At 47.4% G+C, this 20,317-nt stretch overlaps 1 protein-coding gene across 1 annotated transcript in view; it reads right to left on the reverse strand.

The window, feature by feature from the left end:
- Nucleotides 1–2,246: 2,246 nt before the first annotated feature.
- Nucleotides 2,247–20,317, reverse strand: part of ME2 (malic enzyme 2) — a 24,112-nt gene continuing 6,041 nt past the window's right edge. The window contains exons 3-16 of the mRNA XM_008928632.4: nucleotides 15,997–16,130; nucleotides 14,406–14,555; nucleotides 13,722–13,797; nucleotides 12,794–12,955; nucleotides 12,180–12,283; nucleotides 11,716–11,825; nucleotides 11,521–11,618; nucleotides 10,400–10,513; nucleotides 10,190–10,304; nucleotides 9,094–9,236; nucleotides 6,202–6,304; nucleotides 5,644–5,714; nucleotides 5,130–5,228; nucleotides 2,247–4,784 (exon numbers count right to left, since the gene is read on the reverse strand). Of these exons, the coding sequence (XP_008926880.2) occupies nucleotides 4,635–4,784; nucleotides 5,130–5,228; nucleotides 5,644–5,714; nucleotides 6,202–6,304; nucleotides 9,094–9,236; nucleotides 10,190–10,304; nucleotides 10,400–10,513; nucleotides 11,521–11,618; nucleotides 11,716–11,825; nucleotides 12,180–12,283; nucleotides 12,794–12,955; nucleotides 13,722–13,797; nucleotides 14,406–14,555; nucleotides 15,997–16,130 (1,629 nt within the window). The 3' untranslated portion in view covers nucleotides 2,247–4,634. The remainder of the gene's footprint in view (nucleotides 4,785–5,129; nucleotides 5,229–5,643; nucleotides 5,715–6,201; nucleotides 6,305–9,093; nucleotides 9,237–10,189; nucleotides 10,305–10,399; nucleotides 10,514–11,520; nucleotides 11,619–11,715; nucleotides 11,826–12,179; nucleotides 12,284–12,793; nucleotides 12,956–13,721; nucleotides 13,798–14,405; nucleotides 14,556–15,996; nucleotides 16,131–20,317) is intronic.

A 20,317-nucleotide genomic window follows, 5' to 3' on the forward strand; every position in this document is an offset into this window, starting at 1 on the left:
TCCATCTCCATCTCCATCTCCATCTCCATCTCCATCTCCATCTCCATCTCCACGGGGAGCTGCGATCCAGGCAGCCACGGGAGGATGCAGGGGTGAGTCCTGATGGACCTTCCTTGCTGCTCATCCGCGGGTTCCTGACGCCGTGGTGACGTGCATTTTGGGGTGGGCAGGTGGGTCAAGGCAGGTCCACACAGAATCAGATGTCCCCTGGCCAGCAGCAGCCGAGTGACTCTGCTCAAATTCAGCCGCCCAGTGGGTGCAATTAGAGGTTTGCTCTGTATTTCCTCCTTGCTCCAGTACTCAGTGTTAACTCCAGTCCCTGCCTGTCACATATGGCTGTTATAGAACGGGATAGCAGTACACACCATCCTAAAAAGAGTCCAAAAACAACAACAGTGGTTTTCTCCAGTTCAGGAACAGCACTCGCAGCTGAGGCAGGAGTCCAAAGTGTTCTTACAGTCTGATCTGAGAGTCCTGCAGATAACTTTTATCCATCGGGCAGAGGAGTTCAAATCTGCACCTCTGAGGTCAAGAGGACCCGGAGCAAACGAACAACAACTTGGGGTTGGCTTTGGCCCAGAGTCAGCTGAACTAAAATGCACAGTTTGAGCTGTGCAATAGTGATCCCCACTCTCCCACACGCAGGGCTCCTAATGAGAAACTAAAAGGTGTATCATTCATCTCTGCAGTTACCACCAGAGCAGCGCGACAGAGAGAGTTACTTTATCCCCACTTTTGTAAAACAGAGTGCTGGAAACAACAGTTACAGAGGAGAAGACACGGCGCCCACCACGGGAAACCTGTCACACACCACTCTGCACGTAAAGTGTCGCTTGGCTTTAAGCTTGGAAAACAAACACAGCACATCAGGATGCATCACTGCTCACAGACACCACCGAGGACTTGTGCCACGAGTCACGTTTGGGGTTTCAAACTCTATCAGGTACAATGTTTCTTAATGGTCGTCTCCTACCCTTCACGTTGGCGCCAGGGCGGAGGCTTTGGGAACACACAAACCTTTGTAACATCTTTGAACAAAAACACGTGCATTTTCGTAAAAAAAAAAAAAAAAAAAGAAAAAAAAAAGGCTGCACTCCACCAGTTATCTATAATATCCCCAAAACAGGTTGCTGCCAAGAGGCTCAGTCCTGCTCCTGCTGATTTCAAGGACAAATCCTGGAAAGGACTGACCTTGGTGGGAGTTCCTGATCCTCTCAGAAGGGTTCTGCACACCCCAAAGAGTCCTTTATACCATTTGGAGGGCAAAAGTCACCAGGGCTGTGTGACAAGCCGGAACACTAGTTATCCTTTAGATGATGCATTCTTTTAACTTGCACTCTGTAGCACCACAAAATGCATCCTGGTGACCACTGTTTCCCTTTGCACACTGTGTAAGAGAAATTTCTGCGTAGATATAGATCAGTAAATACTTTTAAATAAATCAGCAAACAGAAAAAAAATCAGGCTAAGTTGAATATGAAAAAGACACTGTGGGCTCCTTATTAAGCAGCGAGATTAGCAGCTGTAATTAATTCAGAGATTAATTGTATCTGAAGAATACAGAAGACTGAAGATGGACTTATGCACCTTTAGAAAAAAAAATTTCTGGAAAAGGCAAAAGGGAGGGCAAAATGGATTTAAAACGTGAGCTGGCACGTTGCCTGTTGCCAACAGAAAGCAATGGCTGCACATTAAAGGGAAAATTCCACCACCTCTCTACTGCAATCTAAAGAACCTGGTCAGACAAAGCCCATGGGAGTAACAGAGAAGGTCTGACTGGTACCACCCAGCTGCCCTGACAGGGACAGCTCAGGGGGGCACAGCCAGGCCTTCTCTGCCCCTGAGCTCTGACAAGGCCACAGCCCCACCAGGGGCTCCAGCTCAGCCAAGGACCGATTTCTCCCTCACCTGTGCTGTCGGATCTCCAGAAAAATTATGCAGGTACTTGGGAAAACCCCCACTGCCAGCCAGTTCTCAACAATCCCCCTTGGCATCTGCTTAAATACAGCAGGGAGCCCGTGCCAGGAAGGGAAAAGAGTGCACTGCACAGAACAGGCGTCCTCCCCGTGTGTGACAGAGGCCAGAGCTGCCTCTGGGAACCGAAATCACTCCTGCCCCGGGCAAAAACTCCTGCTGTGCACAGGTAACACTGCTTTCCCCTGCTCCAGGTTCTCCTGAGGACTGTCAACACCCACTGGTTATGGACAGTGACTGCACTTCTTGCCTGGAAAAAAAAATAATCAGACTGAAGAGGTGGAGGCAGATCTTTATTTTCTGAGACAGAGTTGTACTTAGGGACCGACTGCTCTGCCTCTGTGATCGTTCTCAGCCCGGACATGAGATCAGTGCTTTGGGTATTTTTGTTACTCATCTGCCTAATTAGACTCCTGGCAGAAGGGAGGGAGTGTGTGTTCCCAGTGTGCTGGAATCCAGTGATGCAGAACTCCACTGGCACACTACAACAGGCCTCAGATAGAGCTGGATTTTTTCGGAAGGCAAAAAAAACCAATTCATACACTAAATAAATAATCTCCAGGAAGATCACAAAAAATTTAAATACAATAAAAACCAGGCATAGCAAAAATAGATGAAAAAAGCATTCTCTGTAAAAACATCATATTATGTGTGTGTTGGTCTTTATATTACATGTGCAAGTTCCAAACCCCGTGCATTGCCTGACTTGGCAATGAAGCACTTCGAGCAGCACCACACAGCCCTTTACCACAGGTTGGATACCACAGTTTCTTCCCCACATCACTGTTTTCTGTGTTTATATAATCAGTCTTCTGCCCCCACTTAGGTAAAGCCTTCCCAAAGCTTACTGTTCTTTGCATTTTAATACACGAACATAATTTCAAGCCCGGATATTAGGCCGTAAGTGCCAGAGATCACGTCCAAAGGGGGTGCTGAGACTGTTTTCCCCTGCTCTATTTTTGGCCTGTTCTGTGGAGACTGCGTTTTCCCACATAAATGGAGATGTGAGAGAGGTTGCTTGCCATGGTTAAACCCTGGGCAAGCTTTGCTTTATGTCTTTGGATTCTGCCCTCACGTTTGCCAGCACAGCCTCGCTACATATATCTATTTATTTACTCTCGTCCTTTTTCTGTGCCTTGATGCAGCAAACTGCGGAGCAGCACGTTATCTTTATTTCTGTTCCTGACATATCGCTGTTCCTGCTGCAGAGAACAGACCCAGGGAAGCCGCAGCTATCACAGGGTGTCCTTGCCTGCCCATACAAAGTAGCAGAGGGCACCACGGCCCCACACCCATGAAACGAACCAACAGCCTGACACCAGCGCACACCGCGGCATCTGTAAACAAATGTGCAGGGCCGTCCACTTCAAGGAAAAAAAACATTCAGCCTGCAGTGTTTGTTCTCACACGAGAGCTCTGAGGAACCGAGCCTGTAAATGGAGCGGGGAAGGCGGAGTGATCAAGGCAGAGCTCGCAGGCTTTGCATCTTTAGAGTCCAGCGCTCAGACTGACCTGAAAACACCGGACTGAGACCACAGGAAACATTCGGCCAAACCTGCCTAAATGGGTGTGTTAATAGCTGCCTGTCAACACTTGCTGTTTCAGCTTCGTCAGCTGCCCGTGGAGCGTTAGTTCAAAGTGGTGAGCGAGCCCACTCAGGAGTTTGAGTCAGCAATTCATAAAGACATCATACACGAGTCTTTCTGTGAGAACAAGGGGATGCAAGGGAGAAAAATTCAGAAGAAAAAAAATTTTAAGAAACTAAGAAAAATCCTCTGGTACCTCACCTCGCAGTCCAGTGCATTAAAATCTCATTGCAAAACCTCTAAAAGATTTCTGGTTATTACTTCAGATCCTGCGCTTACCTGATAAAAATTCGTTATGTGACAGCACAGCTCTGTTTTCAAAGGCTACGAAGTGATTAATACTGTTTTCAGGCTTTCCAAGGATAATTTCAACCAGCTCACATTTTTCCCGAGAACAGATTGCACGCGGCGATGAAAACAAAAAAGCAAGAGCTCTGCTGCAGATTCCAGAGGCGTGCACGGCGCTGCTGCTCAAGGAAACGGAGCAGACAATGCTGCCGAGGAGCCTGGACACAGGCATCTTTACACATCAAACAAAGCCCACCGGACTGCTAAATCTACCTTGAAGCATCCGGGGCTTTTTTCTTTTTTTTTTTTTTTTGACAAGTGCTCTCTGTTGATGTCACCACGTGACAATGCCAGGGCAATTAGAAGACTGATTATTAAAGGCAGAAACAAATCATTCAAGAGATCAGGCAGCGATGAGGGGGAGCTATGAGCCCGTCATCAAACGCGTTTAGCTAAAACATCATTAACAGAATTCTTCAGTGTGGCGCTGGCTCTAAGCTAGAAATGCAATGTCATCGTTCAGATTCGTTTTGGAGGGCTCTCTTGTCCCTGTGGCAGGATGCCATCATCCATACCAGTTTAACAGGTGAACTGGGGGGGGAAGAGGGGAGGGAGTGGGGAGAAATCAACGTGGAGTGAAAAAAAACAGAGCAAAGGGGAGGGGCGGAGGGGAGGGGGAAAAGACAACGAAACGAGCGAAAATAAATTACAGATAATGATTTAAGTTGGTCTGAAAAAGGGATCCCTGCAGAGTAGAAGATACTGCCCGAGGAGTGCGGCGGTGCCTCAGTGGACCTTGGACTCGGGCCAGTCGTACACGTCTGGCATGAAGGACTCGTACTCGTAGGACCAGACCTTGGAGCGGACGTAGCGGTCCTTGTCCTCGGGCTCGGGGTAATGGAAAGCCATGTTGTTGGCGTACAGAAACTCCATCACCTGCAAAGCCAAACCACCGCTGCAGCCCCCGTGCCTGTGGCCCCGGTGCAGTGCCCGGGCCGTGCCCCGGGCTCACACCGCCCGGGAAGGGAAACGCCAAAACCTCCGCTACGACTCCCGAGCGCCTCGGCAGGGACCTGAAGGCTCGGGGTCCGAAACCCAGAGGAGGATTGCTGTGGCCCACCACCAAACAAACAAACTGAGTGTTTTTACGAGCATCTCCTCCCAGAGGCACAAAGAGCTGGGCGTCTTGTGCCCGAGCGCCTCGTGTCCCTGTGCGGCTCAGGAGGTTAATGCACACACAAACCACTTCTAGTGCAGCCCACTCTTATGCTTCATACTCACCTTGACAGCGATAGAAATAGAAACTTCCCTGATATTGGACAGTGGAGGGTAAAGTCTTCCTTGTGCAAGTTCTTCATCACTCAACTGTTCCGCCAGTGCCTGAGTTAGAAGAACAAAGTGGCTTCATTTATGTGACCAACAGCATCCTGAAACACCTGGGAGAATCAAGCTGCAGTGCTCTTGTCACCAGAGTGCCCCCAAAGCACTGCAGTAAGGCAGTCAAAACCCCCAAATTCTCCATCTGAGCCCACACCAGCAAACCCTGATGGTTAAGCACCTAGCAAAATAAGATCCTGGTTCTTTGGAGGATGAGTTCCCCACAACCGTGGAAGTTACAAGAGCATGACGTGCCTGCAGAACTGACCACCACGTGTTTGGCAGTTTTTTGCCATTGTGGAGGGATAAACCCAAGAGAAATCAGACAGGAAGCCAGAGTTTCATCAAGACTTGAGAAGCTGCCCAGCAAGTCACCCACTGTCGTGTCAGACACAGCCTGCTCTGCTCCCACACTCACCTTAGCAGCCTCCAGGAAAACCTTGTCGCTGATGTGCCGGACACTGCTGAGGATCACAGCCAGAGCCACGCCTAAAATGAAATCACTGCCATGAGGGCCACATCACCTCACAGTGTGCAGCCTGCTGACGGGAGGCTGGGAGTCATCTAGAACGTTGTCTCTGAAAACATTTGCACAGACGCAACTCCGAGAATTACCGACTCCAAGAATTATTAACATAACTTCAAGCGCACATTAACATTTATTCTCTCCTCCTCCCCCCCTCCCCAAAAAAAGAAAAAACAATCAGAGGAACCCATAATGCAGCAGCTTCCAAAGCCTTTAATGGCACTCTTTTGCTTTCTTACAAATACTCAGCTGGGTGAGCTCACTGTGTCACGTGTGGAGCTGCACGTGCCTAACATCCGTCCTGAACTGCTTTTCTCTCATTTTCACGAGTCCTCAGCTTTAACAGATGGCAACATCTCCTCACGCTGCTTCCCTAGCTCTGGCAAGGCAAGAAAAAGCACAAACAGCCCCGTCTTAAAGAGATTAAAAGAGGAGGGGTTTATTTATCACCTGGGAAAATGTAAGCGTTGTTTCCTTGGCCGGGCTTGAAGGTCCTCCCGTCCTTCAGAGTCACCAGGTCAAAGGGACTGCCACTGGCAAACAGGCAACGGCCCTGTGGGACAGAGGAATACCCACACAGTCAGGCAGCTGCTTAAAGAGCAATCTGGAGGCAGGAGACAAGCACACACTTTGAGCCGAGGCAGGGAAGCCATTTATCTGTTTTACCACGCCTTGCTCATTAAGGCAGCAGCGACTTCGAGGAACCTCTCAGGCACAGGATGTTAAAACATCTCTGAGCATTAACTACACCCTCCAAATAAACGACCTCTTCCTCGAGCACTAAAACCCCCTGAAGGCAAAGCATCTTGACACTGAGTAACAGGTTTAATAACATTAGCATAAAACATTTAGGGCTCCCCAGGACCGCGGTGTTCGAGGACAAATTACCGAAGAAGCCAAAGACTTGGGAGCTGTGTTTAAATGTCAGGGCGTACCTACGGTGTTTCCTCCCTTTTTGAGAAGGGGGGAGAACATATGGATTTTTAGAGAACAGAACAGAACACACAGAGGCATCCACAGGTGCCACCTAGTGGAAAAAAAATAATTAAAGAATAAAAGGTTGGTGATGGTGTATCTTCATATCCTCGCTGACTTCCTTGTTTGGCCTAAGATTTCACACCAGCCGGGGTCAGGCTGTTCCCAAGGCCAGGACACACATGGGGTGACAGCCCTGATCCCTTAATGGCCTGACAAACTTGATTAGTTAAGTGACAAAATAAATAAAGTTGGAGGTTTGCAGAGAATCACAGAACAGTTTGGGTTGGAAGGGGCCTCTGGAGACCATGTTGTCCATTTTCTAGGTAGCTACTGCATCCTGAAGGGAAAAAAAGTATATTTTGAAGGGCAAACTATGGGTAAACTCAGTACATTTCAGAGAGCTAAAAAGAACTGTGAAAACAAACAGCAGAAGGGGAGAAAAGGTTAAAGAGGCAGAAACATTGCCAATTTTATTAATAAGGACTGGAACCAAATCACACCCGTTCATTTACCGACCAGTAACATTTAACTGTCCAAATAACCCATTTCTGCAAAAACTGCAAGCAAAAATTAGGGTGATGCCCCTCTAGCCGTGCTGCTGGCCTCCTCCAGCCAGAGATGCCAGTAGTTTCTACATTTATTCATGCCAGACAAAGTCTTGGCTGCATAACTAACTCTTGTTTACTCGCTGCCCGAGATACTGGAATTTAATTTCATGTACTGCAACACTGCCCAACTCACTATTCTGACTAATGCAGCATATCTGAGAGACATTAAACCATCTTAATTTAAAAGTCTGTCCCGGGAAGGGAACGGAGCTGGGGAAGGGTCTGGAGCAGCAGGAGGGGCTGAGGGAGCTGGGGGGGCTCAGCCTGGAGAAAAGGAGGCTCAGGGGGGACCTTCTGGCTCTGCAACTCCCTGATGGATCCAGGGAGGAACTGAGCTCTGCTGCCAGGGAACGAGGCACAGGAGGAGAGGAAACGGCCTCAAGTTGTGCCAGAGGAGGTTTAGATGGGATATTGGGGAAAATTCCTTCAAGGAAAGGGCTGTCCAGCCCTGGCACAGCTGCCCAGGGCAGGGGTGGAGTCCTCATCCCCGGAGGGAGTTAAAAGCCCTGTGGGTGTGGCACTTGGGGACAGGGGTTAGTGGTGGCCTTGGCAGTGCTGGGGAACTGTTGGACTCCGTGGTATTGGAGTTCTTTTCCAAACTGAAAGTTCTGTGATTCTACTGTTGGGAGATCCAGATTTTGTCCAGAGGCTGTTATTCCAGAGCTCACTCTGGACTTGCAAATCTCTGTAGCAGGAGTTCCCTCCGAACTGACATGGAAGAGAATCTGGGTGTCAAATGGAGACGTGGAATTCTGCCCTTACCACTGTGACACTGACACTGCTGGGGCTGTAATGCTGGAAACTGAGCCACACTAACAGAGCAAGAAGGAAGGAGTCTACAGCTCTGCACCAAGACACAGGGAAAGAGCTCCACCCACCGATTTTCACACATGAGTCACTTGATTTGGGATTGTATTTACAAAAAAAGAAAAAAAAAGGGAAAAAAAAGAAGTTCTTTTCAAGAGCCCCAGCCCTGAAGTCTGCAGGCAGGCCCTTTGGCCTGAGGAGGGATCACAGCCAGCTGCAGCCTGCAGTGTAAAGGAAAGGCACCACCAGCCAGTTCAAAGCCTTACAGCCAGTGCTCTGTCTGCCCCATGCTCCCGTGCCCCCACCTCCTTCCCCTCGGGCTCCCTTCAGAGATGATTAGTTTTACACAAAAGCTGTGCAGAAGGACAGAAGGCCTTCCTCTTTAAAGGCAAACCCAAGGTCTGGATGTGCTGTTAAGATAACAACACAGCTACTAAGAAAAAACCACCCCAAAACCTCAACCTCCAAGCCCCCCAGGCGCAGTGGCTTTGAGGCAAAGGTGCAGAGTGAGGTGTGTTTGTGCTTGGCTGGCTCACTTCGACTCGTGTGGTGGTGCCAGTGCACAAGGCACAGATGCTGTGAGTGGGGACAGAGGCCACCACCTGCCCCGGGGGGGGCACAGGTCCCCGTGGGTCACTGTGAATGGCACAAGTTCTGACCCGCATGACTGAACTCCTGGGTTGGTGCAGGGACACCACCCGCTTGAAGGACTTTACTCAGCCATTACAGTACCTGCTGGTCACTCTCTTAGAAGGCAGTAAAAGGACTTAGGCTGTTCCAAGCCTTGCAAAACGTCATCTGAAGGATCAGGGCCTCTTTTCAAACCACCTCCGTTTGCTTTCGCCAGGAGGCGAAGGAAGATCTGTGCTCCCACACCACCGAGTCCGAGCACTAACGAACCAACCCGCCCCCTGGCAGTGAGCAAACAGTGCTGTCAGCCATTTCACACCTCTGTTAACGTGTATGCCTCCTCTGCCGTGCACTCAGCCTTCACCGTGGGGTTGCTCAGCGCGAATATGATGGGTCGCTCGTTGATGGCAGCCATGGCTTTGATCACCTCGTGGGAGAAGAGCCTCCCAGCCCCTGCCACTCCTGCAGAAGCACACAGAAACGGGATCAGTACCTCAGGGCAGGCGACACAGCGGCTGTAGGCGAAGCTCATGTCACCCCTGGGGTCTCCCATGCAGGGCAAAGCTCCTCCAGCAGCTGGAGGTGGAACACAGGCGCTGCTGGGGGGCTGCCTGTACTTCAGGGTTGTCACAGGAGCACCTAATTAATGTGTTCCAAAAGCCTGTTTTACATGATCTCTTGTACTGATGCGTGCAAAAAAAAAAACCAACGGCTGTCCTGGATAACCAAGTGGGAATTACAGGTTCTCCACAGGTGATTCATCCTGGCTGGGTGCTAACAATGCACACCTGACACCGGTGTTTCTGACCACACCCAAACCCAGAGGTACAAACACACTGAAACGGTGTTATGTTTGTACAGTGGCTACAAGCTTCAGGGTAGCTAACTCAGCTAAAAAAAACCCCACCTTTTTTTTCCCAAGTAAAGCTTGTGCAAAGGCAATTGCAGTCATACCGGGAAATACCTGTAATCCTATCTGTTTCCTGCAGGCAGGCACAGTTATAAATAAACACCTACAGGTGCCAGTGACCTGACAGGCACTGGTGGTCTGCAGCAAGGAAATGCTCCTTCAAGCCTTTCTGCAGGCAGAGTCTGACCAGAGAAGCTGACTGGGGGAAGGAAGGTCAGGAAAAAAAAACCCAAAACAACTCAAGTTAGGGGACTCCTGTAAAGCAGAAAGCACGGTGTTTGGGGCTGCTCTCTGTTACCAAGGTGCAGGAGGAGCACTCACTCTCCAACGCACAACCTGCAGCTCACTATGTTTCCAAGCAGAAAATCGACCTCACATTTTCATCTCGTTTGCACCAGCAGAAAGGCAGATCAGATAGCTTCCTCCAGCCTCTCTGGAGCCACATTAGCAATTTAAAGGGCAGCAAACGACCTAAAATTACAGAAACAACAGTAACCTCACTTACCGATGATGGCTGAAGGCCGAAGTACATTCACCGCCTCTACAAACGTCTTTGGTATCTGCTCTGGAGCCCGGTGTGTAAACGGTTCCTGGTTGGAATCCACCTTTTGTTCTCGGCCCTTTAGGTGAAACATTGGTTGTTTTTGTGAGAAGGACACAGGGAGTGGTATACCACCGCAATACTGTGGTATTTCAAGGCACGGTGCACCCCTACCTGGACCAGCAAACCGTGTTTGTCAAACATCCATATTCTCCCGTAGGCTTCCTCGGCAGAAACACCACTTTCCACCATGGCCATAACAATGAGGTTTGCAATTCCCAGGGCAGCCTTGTGGATAGAAAAGGACTTCGATTTTTAACAAGTCACAAGAGAGGTCTGTCTGTCATCGCAAACACGCCACCCTGTTCAAGATCCCCACAAGAATCCTTCAGCTCTGAGACACAGTGAATGCTTGCCAAAATGGGGGCAGACTCCTGGGACAACAGTGACACACCTTCAAGCAAAAAAGCAGAGGGGCAGCTTTCCTGCTGTGCTCCTGTGCCTGTACCAGCTCAGGAGCCACAATAAAGCAGCCCAGCCAGGCAGCAAGAACGACTCAGTGCTGCAGCCCTCCTGTCAAGAAACCACAGAGCAGTGCTCTGTGCCCAGCTCCAAAAACTCCAGACTTCCCTCTGTTCCTGCTGCCCAACATAAGGGCCTTGCAGAGGGCAGAAAGGAGATGCTGAGGGAAGAAAATGCTGGCTGGCACTGCTTCCCCCTGCGTCCCTTCTCTTGGCTCGCTGCACACGCTGCTGGGTCTGGCAGGAGAAATAAGGTAGAGCTCAGTGCAACACTGGCCAATTACTGCAATCAGGGCCTTCAGCTAATTAAGTTATTTTGTCAGCACCACAGAAGCAATTGTGCTGATGTACCAAGAAGCACAGCCAGTGCTTCTCCTGACAGTGCTGCACCAGTAACTGGTGCCTGCTGCAAACACGCACTGACTTCACCTGCTGAGAAAAGCACTGTGTACTTCTCCCCTATGCTATTAAAATTAACAAGATGTTCTTAGTAAGTCATAACTTTATGGTAGTTTTCCCTCTGACTACACACAAGACCCCGATACTTTTTTCAAGTCCACGCAGGAAAGCGAAAAACTTGAGTCCTTGCAAAGGCTGAAACACCTTTCACACAGTCCTGTTTTAAGGTGGTCCCTTCTGCTAATGCACTTCAGCCGGCCTCATATAAAAAGTTCTGCAATGAAATTCAGAGAATGCAAACCTCCACGAGTCCTGTGGAATGAGGAAACACACGGCTAAATCTGTGGTTGCTCCAGAGCCCTCAGGAGAACTCACCTCTCCTGCCCCAAGGAACAGCACCTTCTGCTCTGTAAGTGGTCTGCCAGTGGCTTTCTGTGCTGCCAGCAGTCCTGCCAAGGCCACTGAAGCTGTCCCTGTAGAAGCAGTACCAATCCAAGATGAGCTGAACGGATCTACGTGGCTTTAGGCAAAGACTTCTGCACATGCAGTTAAGGAACACAAAGGGTATACCTTGGATATCGTCGTTGAAGGTACAGTATTTCTCTCTGTATTTTCTTAAGAAACGGAAAGCGTTGTGGTTTCCAAAGTCTTCAAACTGGATAAGCGTGTTCTGGCCATACCTACAGAACATGGCAAATATTCTTATCTTATCTTATTCTTAGCACTAGACACAGAAAGAAGGACAACCCATTTAAAACAAATCCTTCACCTAATCAATTATCTCTGGAAACAGGATGCCCTCAGGCCTTCCACTTCTACAAACAGTCCTGTTTCAGTCCCGTGCCTATTTAACAAAATAACTACAAGCAGCATGTTCTAGGTCACAGAGAAAAATCACTGCAAGGCCAGAAAGACAGCCTTGTGTTCTCTCTTGCTCCTCTCCTTATTCCTTAAGTGGCTGCTTCAAGGACAGTGTGTCTTTCTGTGCCAGCAGTTCTGGCCACACTTCCCGTGCAGAAAACTCATTGTCCTACCTGTCTGTAATGGCTTCCATAAATTCATCAATCAGGTCATCGTAGACCTGCGAGCGATCCCTCTTCTGGTACAGCCCCATGTAAAACGGATCTTTTAAGAGCGTCTGAAAAAGGAACAAATCAAAGAGAGCAGCAGGATGAGTCACTTCCTCAGCACAGGGCTCTGCAGAGTTCACAGGGGCACATTTCACACCGGAGGTACTGCATTTGTACAGCCCCTGCCAACGTCCCGTGACTTCAGCGGGTGCTGGGGCTTGGTGATGGATGCTCTTGAAATGGAAAAAATCAATACTTCAAGTGAACAGTGAAGTGCTCTAATAAATCTGACTCACATTTCCAGCTTCTTAAAGCCCAGGTCAAAGCTGACTGCCTATTTCACAGGCCTATTTCCAGCACTCCAGTCACTTCCAAATGCACCGTTTCGGGGGCAAATTAACCTGCACTTTTCAGTCACTGTGGAGTGAATTCCAGATCACTTACCCTTTACATGAAATATTTGGCTTTGTCTTAAACAGAAGTGCTCAAACAAAAATATCCTCTTGCAGTACTGAATACTCTTAAATAAACACCTCTCACGGGGATAACTCAGGGCAGGCAAAGTTCAGTCAACTCACTATGTTATCGGTTCCAACGTCGATGCACACAGGCAAGCATTTATCTGGATGTATTCCTGCACAGGCTGTATACAAGCAGAGTTTTCCCACTGGAATTCCCATCCCATACACTCCTAGGTCTCCCAGACCCAATATTCTTTCTCCGTCAGTGACGACAACAGCCTGGGGACAGAAAAAAAAACACACACACACACAAAAAAAAGCAGGTGAAATTACACATCATCACTGAAATTTGTAAGGATTAAATCAACACCAGTTGTGGTTTTTTCCAGGCAAAAACTCAGCTGTGTGTGCACAGTCAAACAAAGAACAGGCTGCAAGGAATATTTTACTTAGAGCAATGACTTAATTTACTTAAGGCTCAATGTTAGAATCTGCTATGCTCCTTTTTCTTTGCTGGCATCCACTGCTCAAATCCCTGTGGGAGGACCCAGGCAAGGATTACAGCCATGTGGAACTGTAGCCCAGGTTTAGGATTTCCACTTGTAAATCCAGACACCAGTTAAGTCTGTAGAGTATAAGGTGAAGCTCACCTTGCCCTGTGGTTCCTGACCCAGCTGGGTGATATGGAATTTAATGGCAAAACCTGGGCCTCATCTTGAGGACAAGATCACCCTTCCTGCTGCTGAGTGACACAGTAAGGAAGACCCAGAGGTGCATTCCCCAACTTTATGAAGTAAAATAAAAAATCTGGCGAGCCTAGTTCTCACCACCCCTGTCTCCCCGAACCAAAAAACTCACATTTAGAGTAAAACACTGCCTTTCAAGGCATGCGTTGTCTTCGTGAGCTGCATTTTGCCATCACCGCCCAAGAGCCAAGGATGCATTATTTAATGTTTACATTTCCATCAGATACTAATAAATCTTGAAAAAAAACCTAAAACGAGGTGAAATAACAGCTAGAAATAAAATCACACGGCGCTGGTACCTTAACGTCGTTCTCCGGCCAGTTGTTCACAATTGACCTTATGTGGCCTCTGTCTGAGATAGAAATAAATAATCCTCTGGAAGAAAAAAAAAAAAAAAGCAAAAAAAAAAAAGCAAGCTGAAATATTTTACGGGTGAAAATGAGAAATTTCGCCTTGCTCTGTAAAACTCAAGCGTCAAACAGGACAATTTCCTTAAAATCAAAAGTGTTACTATCACTGGCATGAATCATCCAAAGGACAAAAGTGTAACACAAAAGTCTGCTTGGCTGCTCTGAAACTCTTAGGGTAAGAGCACGTTTCATGATGCTACCTGGATTTTACACTACTACAGATGTTCACCCATGAGTTTCTGACTGCCTTTATCCCAGCAGCAGGGAAGGATCAGCCCTTCCTCCACACAGCACTAAAGCCCTCGAGCAACAGGGCTCCAGAAGCACACTGGGAAGTGCAGAGGGAGTACCATGGAAATGAGCTGGAATGACCCCCAGCCTGAGCTGGTTTCCCCAGCACAGAGCTAGTAACACGAATATTTGTTTTGCAGCCGCTGCTGAACCCAAACCAGACCCCAGCCAAGGGTACTCACTGTGTCAGAACAACTGAAAGCAGCACAGCAGGCATATGATAATAAAATTATAATAAAAGTAGCAGCAATAAACACGTATGCATATACACATAGTTCTTACTTTGGTCTCCTGAAGATGTGTCCGTACTGGGAGCAGGCAAGGCCTACTGTTGGCGTGTACACAATTGGCATCAGCCGCTCAATATCATCCTGTAACACCCTGTAGAACAGTTTTTCATTTCTCTCCTGGATGCCCATTATATAGATATACCTGTAATTGACCAAAAACACCACTTACTGTTCCGTATTCGGGCTCGTTTAAAACTACGAGAAGAAAAGTGAAAGCAAAAAAAAAAAAAAAAAACCAACCACACTTTCTCCATAAAATTCCTGCTCCTACTCAAGTCAGACTGAGAGCACCGAACAAAAGCTGGGAAAAAAAAGAGAGAGCAGCAGTCCTAAAATGCTGAAATAAAAACACTGGGTGTGACGTACCACGCAGGCTAAAAAGTTAAAGCAGAAGCACACACAGAGTGTGGTAAAAGACAACCCGTGGATTTATTGCAGGATGCAGCTGGGAGCCTCATTACTGCCATAACCAAAATCACCAGCGAAAGAATTTTTCATCCAGCGAGTGTTTAAGGTCCTGGCAGCAAGGTCTTGTTAAGGCTAACACGCACCTGAAACAGTCTAACTCCTAACAGCAAGTTCGTTGTGAAGGACCTTACCTTGGGCGGGTAAAATTAAACCTGAATTTTTGCAAATTTACACCCCAATTCACCGCGCATCGATTTATGTTCAGCCCTGCTGACCCAACAACACAAAGATAATGACTTAGCAACTCGTCTTAGGCTACAGCCACCGGGCACCTGGCCAGTACAGAGGACATGACATGTTTCAGATCAGCAAGTGACATGATGCGGATTTAAGAGTCATCTTTCAGTTTTCATGAGAACAAAAGAGCTTTGATGTGGTCCAGCGAGCCTCAAACCACTCCAGCTCTCCTCTCCCCTTCAGCAGACTGTGTGTTTTTACATGCAGATAAGGCAGGATGCTGAAAACAGGCCTTTCTGAAAATAAAACAAACCAAAATCCTTCGCACTTTGCTCACCAAACCAGCGGGTAAAACGACAAAAGGCCGACACGGAAAAAATACAAGTGATGAGACTCAAAATTCTAAGCTCGCAATTCCCCTCCAGCAGGAGCTACTGAGCATGTAAAACACAGGTTTTCGTGCCTCAAACCCTCAATTTACCTTCATTATCCACATTTCTCTAGCATGTGCCAGCTCCCCCTTCCTCCCCCCCCCAAGAGTTCTGTGCTCTGACAACCTGCCACCTAATCTTACACATTACAGAAATACATACTGCAGGTCACAGGAAGGTTTTGCAGCTCTGTTGATAATAATTTGCACACATTCCTTTGTGTGCAAATCTCACGACCACGGAATATTGGGGAAAAATAAAGAAAAAAAAAAAAAAAAAGGCTCTCCAACCTCATCCAGCCACATGGTCAAAGCAGCTTCCTGTGCTAAAGCGAAAATAAACACCCCCACCAACCGAAAAACCCAGTGGGGGCACTGGAAACTTTGGTTATCCCCACACGGTGTTTTCATGTTTCCAAGTTATTTCCATTTACAGCTTCTGTTTCATTCCCCCCTCCCATATTCCCATTTACTCCCGTGACAGAACGAGGCCAGAGGAGATGCTTACTTCTCCAAGGGGTCGGTCATTTTTGCCAAATTCTTGTGGAACCGTAAGGCTTGGATGTCCTGTGTCTCTATTTTTGGAGGTAGAAGTCCTTGCAGCCCAAGCATTTGCCGCTCGTGTAAGGTAAAGGCCATTCCCTGAAAAGGAGAGGTGAGAAATAATTAGCAGCTCTTCCTCTGGCGTTTCTGGGAGTACTCTTACTCCTGACTGCTTTTTTTCTCGTGGCAGACGCATTTAGCCCACAGATTTTTATCTTAATGGCTCCATTTGCTGCTTTCCTGTACCTACTTTCACTGACACAGACAAGATCCCAAAGTTACTGAGTCGCCCTAACGCTTCTATTAAGGCCACAGTTCAACCCAAACCCTTCGTTTTTGCTTAGGGGTAGAACTAATCTACTTGTCCACTACCAGAAAGCCTCACCTGTGGCAAATTGAGCTTCGGAAGAGCTAAACCGCAAAAGATTTCCCGGTTCTCTGTTTCGGGGTGGACGAGGAGTTTTAACTCGTTGTTATTTAAATACTTAATTTGAGTTATTTAATGATAGCATTCAATAAAACAGGTTTTTTTTTTAGTTAGCACACACACAGCAGGCTGCAGGGAGGTACCTGCTGGTAGAGACTGACAGGCACCTCCACGGAGCAGTGAACTCCTGGCTGTAACTTTGGAAAATATTCACTGATCCAAGCGAGGGTTCATCACAGCCAGCCTTGTCCCAAACCGCTGGCCCCGCTTCCCACAGCAACCGGCCCCACTTTTAAGTTTGCAAACGATAAGCTCTTCCTTATTTCAGCTCGTCCAAGTGGGTCAAGCTCAGCGAAGGATTAAATCAATATCTGCGACCGTGGGGGAGCTGGAAAACCCAGGGAAGCCTCTGCTGTGCCAGGGCTGTGCATCATCAGCCTGTGAGGAAAAGGGGAATCTGAAAGGGGAGGGCTTGCTAATTGCAGCGCTCTGGGAGAGATGGAAAGGAGATCTGCTCCCAGACAACATTTCCTTTGTTTACTAAAAAGCAGACAGATTAAAAAACACAGGGCGCAGCTTCCCCACGCTGGAAGCAGACTCTTACTGCCAAAAAAAAACCACCGACCCCAAAACATCTAAAAAAAGCTTTCTAAGGTTTGTTTTATGCCTTGTAATTGCATTCCAAGTGCCTCTTGCAATCAGTGAAGTCACAGAGAATAACCTGAGCTGGAAGGGATCCCCACAGATCATCGAGGTCCAACTCCTGAAGGCACGGGAAAAAAATTAGTATTTTGCTACTTGATGATAAAAGACATAAATTCAGGTTAGAATATAAATATTTTCACCTCTGCTTATTTGTGAACACACTTTCACAGGCACTTGCAGAAAGCATGGCCATTAATGAAAAGTCTCTAATTCAGAATATATTCTTAGTGTAATTAATCACACTTGAGTGGTTTCTAACCAATACAATACTCTTTGGGGAAAAAAAAAATCCCATCATTAAAAAATAATAACTGTTTTTACATAATTACCCTCTCTGCTTATTTAAATCATATTAAATATCAGTTGTTTTGACTGCACTGATTTAAGCAGTCCACCTGCTTTTCTGTACTAATTCCATACTGTGTCCTGAAGTAATAAAATACCTGAAGAGTTAGAAAGCAAGGGGAAAAAAAAAAAAAAGAACAACCCCCCCCAAAACTTCCATGTTTTGCAAAAAGCACTCGCAATTACTTTCTTGTAGAAAACAATCTTAAGTTTTTAACCCTAAAATAAATTTGGGGGGGTTTTTTGCACTTATTTGTATTTCTGCCGACCTTCCAGGTAATGGATTTGACACTAAATACTGAATTCAATTTGTCCTTTTTTCTACTGGGTCAGTATCCTTTTCCTACCAGTAGTTGCAAGTCATTTGCAAACCTTTGTTTTCTTCCAATACTAAATATAAACAAATTTCAGGTGATGGTTCACTCCTGAACTTTTTCCTCTTTCTGCCGGTTTGTTGGGTTTTTTTGGGGTTTTTTTTGTTTTTTTGGCTGGGTGTACCAGTCACTTCGACCACTTCAGTGACATTTATTTCAGAAAACTGACTTGAGTAATCCAGCATTTCCAACTGAGAACACGACCAAGTAAACACCACTGGCATGAGAAAAAAAAAAAACAACCACAAACTGAATGCCATTTTCCTTTTTTCTTTTTGTATAACCCAACGGATCTTCTTCAGTTTCACTTCTGCATATATTGTAAGAAATATTGATCCTGTGAACATCAATGCATCTTCCCCTTTTCCTTATATGCCCCCTAATTTGTTGCCATCAGCAGCTGAGGTCTTTTTAAAACCACCCTTCCCCGACACAGAACAGCAACCCACCTTTAATCAGTTCACTGACATTTGGTTCCCGTCCATAGGCAACCCGGGCTGTCAGTGCATCTGGAGTTACAGTAACATTAAGCAGGGCGAATTTTTGGGTGGTAGTAAGCACTTCCAGCTGTTTATTCACAGGGCAGTTACCCCTCACCACATTTAAAAGATGCTTTAACTTCTGCCCAGACCCAACTCAGGAATCGGAATGACATCGGCCTCCACGGAAAAATTTAATCCTCAGTCCAAGTGGGACAGAACATCTGTCTACAGCAACAGCACTCGGGGTGTTCCATTCCACTCCTTCCAACACTTGCTGTGTCCCATTCATTACGTTTATCCGTGACCATCAGCTGCCTCCTGCTCCGGATTTGGGATTGCGGCTTGTTCTCCACACAGCACCTCAAAGGAGGGAGCATTTCCTTGAACCAGCGTGCCTGGGGAGCTGCAGAACCACACATTTCCTATGCTTTTGCCTCCTTCTGTAAGCCTCAGCAAGCCTGGCAGAACCAGTGCCAGCGAATCAGGAGGCCCTCAGCAATTTGCAGCGGTGGGACTGATGTCCTCAAAGGCCTTGAAGACCCCAGCGCCTACTTAAGGGCCAAATTTCCTCTAGATTTCCCTGGGATTACATACCTGAATACTGTGATGGTTTGGATTTAAGTCACAGGGTCACTTTCTGGCTTCCATCGACCCCACAGCCCTGGGTGTCCTTCCCCTGAGTGCCCTGTGCCAACTTTCACTTAGATTAGTCTCCTTAATCCTCTTTACAGCTCAGAACAAACAGGAGTCCTTTCTAAGACAGCACAGACAAAGCAAGGAGGGCATCCAGGAGGAGACCCAGCACACTTCAAAGCCCACAGATGGATTAATTACCGCGCACAGACAAACTTCATCGCCCACAAAACCGACCGTTCTGCCGTGGGAGAGGAAGAAGCGAGTGAGGGGATGTGTCGACAGTGTTTCAGTCAAGGCAGAGGCTCACACTCGTACCACCGTGAACTCTCTGGCACTGGGACCTCATGGCAACTGGGCTCCATCACACAAAGCCAGCGCTGCTATAAATACCAGCACACACGAATTCTAGCTGCCTGCTCTGCGTGGAGGTAAACAGGAGACCCGAAACCTTTAAGAGTGACTTTTATAGCACCACCGAGTAAGTTATTCTGAGAGGTTTCCAAGTAGAGAAGTACCAGGGGCGATAACTCTTTCCCCACCTGCGAGATCTTGCAGGCACACACATACAGGAGGGGGTAACTCTCACAGGTAACAAAAATCCCATTAGAGGCCCCTGAAAAAAAGGTTTAAGTAAAGAATGTAACCAAAAATGCTACTGTTTGGAAAAACGAGTCAGCCTAATTCACAGGGAGGGTTTCACAAACGGTTTCCATGTAACTCCTGATCATTCTTAGAACTTGTTCAGCAGTGTGTCACAGACTGTGAAGCAGCATCACAAACATTTTGAAAATAAAGCATATTTTACTTTGGACTGTGGGCTGCTTCTCTTGACTTTGCTCCCTTTTCCTAAATCGCAAAGTTCACTATTGCACAAGATGCCCCCACCGATAATTAATAAAGCTCATTCATAAGAATCAAAGGTGTCCTTGTTATCTCGACCACAGATTCAAAGTTTCCCTGCGTTCACGAGGGCAGGGTCAGGATACGGAAATCTCATCTGATCGCCTTCCTCCTTCGTTTTTTTAAACCCCATTTTATATCTTTATTCTCCCAGGAACAGCACAGCCTATGTGCTGCAGGGTGTGGCTGACTGCAGCACAGCAATTTACTCCCTGCTGAACTGTGAAACAACCCGGACCTTCGTCAGGTTATTCACCCTTTGAACACCTCCATCTCTCTGCAGGCAAGGACGCCACCAGCTCTTGCACCTCCTCCGCACGTGTGAAGGCAGATTCAAATCACTCTGGCTGATGAACCACTCCCGGATAACCCACAGCTGCCTCGTTTCCTAGCGATGCTGCTTCAACTGAAAGCATT

This window comes from Manacus vitellinus, unplaced genomic scaffold, assembly GCF_001715985.3.
Source record: "Manacus vitellinus isolate BGI_N305 unplaced genomic scaffold, ASM171598v3 scaffold_42_pilon, whole genome shotgun sequence".
NCBI classification, from domain to species: Eukaryota; Metazoa; Chordata; class Aves; order Passeriformes; family Pipridae; genus Manacus; species Manacus vitellinus.